General features: G+C 42.6%; 1 protein-coding gene across 1 annotated transcript in view; it reads left to right on the top strand.

Moving 5' to 3' along the window:
* The first annotated feature begins 3,670 nt into the window (after nucleotides 1-3,670).
* Nucleotides 3,671-4,437, top strand: part of slc24a3 (solute carrier family 24 member 3) — a 62,168-nt gene continuing 61,401 nt past the window's right edge. The window contains exon 1 of the mRNA XM_056435195.1: nucleotides 3,671-3,914. Within this exon, the coding sequence (XP_056291170.1) occupies nucleotides 3,701-3,914 (214 nt within the window). The 5' untranslated portion in view covers nucleotides 3,671-3,700. The remainder of the gene's footprint in view (nucleotides 3,915-4,437) is intronic.

Below are 4,437 nucleotides of genomic sequence, written 5' to 3'. Positions count from 1 at the left end.
GTGTGTGTGTGTGTGTGTGTGTGTGTGTGTGTGTGTGTGTGTGTGTGTGTGTGTGTGTGTGTGTGTGTGTGTGTGTGTGTGTCCTCTTGAGGACAGTGGAGTCTGATAGGGGAAGTCAGTGTCAGCCCTGAGGGAAGATGGCTGCTAATAGAGTTTGCTCTGTGGAGAAGAGTGCTCAAAGAACATGTAATGTGTGCATTTAGCTGTGTGTGTGTGTGTGTGTGTGTGTGTGTGTGTGTGTGTGTGTGTGTGTGTGTGTGTGTGTGTGTGTTTCCTTAAACCAAAAAACACTGCACTAAAGTGGAACAGGTAAATGCTTTAGAGAGAAACATGTGTCTATGTGCCTTTATTTACACAAGGGCCTCAATGCACACACTATATATATATATATATATATGTGTGTGTGTGTGTGTGTTGGTGCACCTGCACTTAACATCTCTTCAGTGACATCAGAGCACTCAGGACAGCGTAGCGGTGCACACGCGTGTGAGCAGCAACATGAGCCTGTTATATTTGGGATTGTTGATTATATCATAAATATGCAAACGTTCCTGTGTACCTACTTGAGTACACAAGTAAGTACACAAGTAAGTACACAAGTAAGTACACAAGTAAGTACCCTCACATGTACACGTTGAATCAGAGTCTCGCCACTTGGCTCGAGACTGGCAACAGAGAGGGAGGAAACACACATCTTTGTTACAATTACATAATATATAAGGCTCCACAACTTCCATTAGTGAGCCCAGAGTGAGTCTGTGTGTGCGTGTGTGTGTGTGTGTGTGTGTGTGTGTGTTTGTTTGTGTTTGTGTGTGTGTGAGCACGGGTCAAAGGCCAGTGGCTGTAATCTGGGAGCTCTGCCACTCTGCCTTCTATCTCTCACATGACATCATGGTCTCCTCACTGCCATGACATCATCATAGTGTCATCACTGCCATGACATCATGGTCTCCTCACTGCCATGACATCATCATAGTGTCATCACTGCGATGACATCATGGTCTCTTCACTGCGATGACATCACGGTCTCCTGACTGCCATGATATCATCATTGTGTCATCACTGCGATGACATCATGGTCTCCTCACTGCAATGACATCACAGTCTTCTCGCTGCGATGACATCACGGTCTCCTCACTGCGATGACATCATGATATCATCACTGCGATGACATCATGGTCTCCTCACTGCGATGACATCATGGTCTCCTCACTGTGATGACATCATGGTCTTCTCACTGCCATGACATCATGGTCTCCTCACTGTGATGACATCATGGTCTTCTCACTGCCATGACATCATGGTCTCCTCACTGTGATGACATCATGGTCTCCTCACTGTGATGACATCATGGTCTTCTCACTGCCATGACATCATGGTCTCCTCACTGTGATGACATCATAGTCTCCTCACTGTGATGACATCATGGTCTTCTCACTGCCATGACATCATGGTCTCCTCACTGTGATGACATCATAGGCTCCTCACTGTGATGACATCATGGTCTTCTCACTGCCATGACATCATGGTCTCCTCACTGTGATGACATCATAGTCTCTTCACTGCGATGACATCACGGTCTCTTCACTGCGATGACATCATGGTCTCCTCACTGTGATGACATCATAGTCTCTTCACTGCGATGACATCACGGTCTCTTCACTGCGATGACATCACGGTCTCTTCACTGCGATGACATCATGGTATCCTCACTGCGATGACATCACGGTCTCCTCACTGCGATGACATCATGGTCGAACACGTTCCCGCACGGCGCCTTGAACGTTTCGGTGAAGTCGGCGTGACGGGAAGCTCAACTTTCTCTTTTTTTCCTCTCTCTGCTCCCGGAATAAAAAGCATCCGTTCCACACGTTCCAGTCGGGGTCAGAGGGTCGTGACCTTTGGCCCCTAATTAGCTGAGGGCCTCGCTTTCCCCAACTCTGCTCATAAACACACTTTTTCTGCTCGTAGCTGCTCGTAATTAATTCCCAAGAGACTCATTTCCAGATCATAACTTCAGTGGCTATAATGAGATAATGACTCTATATGAGATAATTACTCTATATGAGATAATGACTTTATATTCTATATGAGTGAATAAATAAACTGGTGACCCATTGGGAGAGAAAAAAATTACATAATGTGGATTTTAGACCACATATATTGTAGCTATGCTATTGTGATATAATAATAACATTAATACTAACACCCTTCCATAACAATAAGCAGAATCATTTATGAATGCTATATATGGTTAACATTTATAACACTTTTAGAACAGGATTACATATCAAAACATATGAAAAAACAAGATTTTACACATATATCTAAAGGCGACTCATTTCACTTCCATGTACTTTACTCTCTCTCTCTCTCTCTCTCTCTCTCGACCCCTTCAAGCTGCGTCAATTAGCAAATAACCGGAAATGGGGACTTCAAAACAAAAGCATATAGTTAATACAACGAATGATTCAAAATTATTTCAGGACTTTTAATAAAATACTGACAGGTTTATTCTAATTCCCTCCAAAAGATATTCTATATTTTTCTCGAGGTCCCACCTATTCATTGTTTAATGTACAGAGACAGTGGGTTACAGTGGGTAGCAGGTCTGTCTTTCAATCAGGGGGTTGGCGGTTCATTCCCCGCCCTAGTCGATGTGTCCTTGAGCAAGACACTTAACCCTGAATTGCTCTCTGTAGCTGTAATGTAAATGTAATGAATTGTAATTTTTAATTGCATAATTTACCCTCCGCCTCCCCCATCAGACAATGTAAACTCCAGTTGAATCTCAATAAATAAGAAAAATAATAATAATTTGATAACTAATTAACTTTCATTATGTGTATGATTGTTGAAAATAATGTCTCTCCCTGTCAAGAGTGAAAGTATGACAGCTTTCCATTTAAACATTTAAATTTTACTACACTGTATTTTAGTTTTACTCCTGTTTGTTCTTTGTTTATGCTTGTAATTGTTTTATTGTTGTTATTGTTTTATGTTCATTATGGTCTGTCATGGGACTACAGATGCTAATTAGCTGTGTAGCTACAATCTGGTGCAGAGCATCACATGGTGACATTTATGTTCTAACTGTACATGGTCCCTTTTAAATAAAGATTACAATACATATATATATGTAGCCTTTAGACTGTTGAATATTGCACACAAACATAATTATAGTAATAATTAAAATAATTATAGTAATAATTAAAATAATATTAGTAATAATTAAAATAATTATAGCAATAATTAAAATAATTATAGTAATAATTAAAATAATTAAAATAAATAAACAATAATCAGAATTGTAATAATACACATAATATAACAATAATGTAATTATTATTATTATTTAATATTCCACAAAAATACCTTCGAGATAACAAATGTAACCTTTAAAAAAGTGCCAAATGTTTGTTCTCGCTGTACCGACAATTATTGGCAATTCTCCAGTTTTATTTTGAAACGTTTGACCGGATGTTCCCCTCGGCTCCACTGCCAGTGGCTTGACGCGTCCTCGGACGGAGCCACTCAGTGCAGGAGCTCCGGTGCCCGAGCAGCGCGTCTCTCGGCTCCGTCCTCCTCGCTTCAGTTTCTCCGACCTTCACCGCCGGGGAGGAGGGTGGGCACGGGGGGACGGGACGGGGGAGGGGGCGGGTGTCTTCCCGCAGAAACGCTCGCCGAGAAGAAGAGCGCCATGGCCCGCGTGGTGTTCGAAGGGATGCCGGAGACGGCGGCCGGAGGAGGAGGAGGCGGAGGAGGAAGAGGAGGAGGAGGAAGAGGGATGCTGAACCGACGGAGGAGCAAAGCCAGGCGGAGGAAGCGAAAGGAGTTGTTCGCCATCCAGGTGTGCTTTGCGGGGGTGCTGCTGGGGCTCGTGGTGGGGCTCAAGTCTGTGGCACAGAAAGCAGGTGAGGGGACCTTCAAAAAAACAAAACAAAAAACATGTGTTTACCTCCAATGACATCACTCAGTGGATTGTGAAGACGCACGGCGTTCATGGAAAGTTTGTGGGAACAACTGGAACACACAGAGCATGTCATGTTTTATGCTTTTAGTTTGTTAATTGTGCAAATTTGTTACATTTTACAGATGTAAAAACAACAAAATGCACCTTTCATAGCCAGGAAAACAAGGTTGAGACCCTGGAACTGACTTGTGAGAATAATATATATTCTGATCCAGGACCAACACAAATGGGATTTAGAGGCAATGATAACACTAAATGGATCCCATTATAGGATCAGTGCATCGTGCTACATTGTGTGTGTGTGTGTGTGTGTGTGTGTGTGTGTGTGTGTGTGTGTGTGTGTGTGTGTGTGTGTGTGTGTGTGTGTGTGTGTGTGTGTGTGTGTATTAAAGGGTGAAGAAACAACAACAAGTCTTCTCGTAGCTCAGCATCTGTAACCAATAATCCCCTGAAGTGGTACGGTG

Source organism: Pseudoliparis swirei, chromosome 17 (genome assembly GCF_029220125.1).
Source record: "Pseudoliparis swirei isolate HS2019 ecotype Mariana Trench chromosome 17, NWPU_hadal_v1, whole genome shotgun sequence".
NCBI lineage: Eukaryota > Metazoa > Chordata > Actinopteri > Perciformes > Liparidae > Pseudoliparis > Pseudoliparis swirei.
The sequence above is the reverse complement of the archived record's forward strand: the minus strand, read 5'-3'. Positions and strand labels throughout refer to the sequence as shown.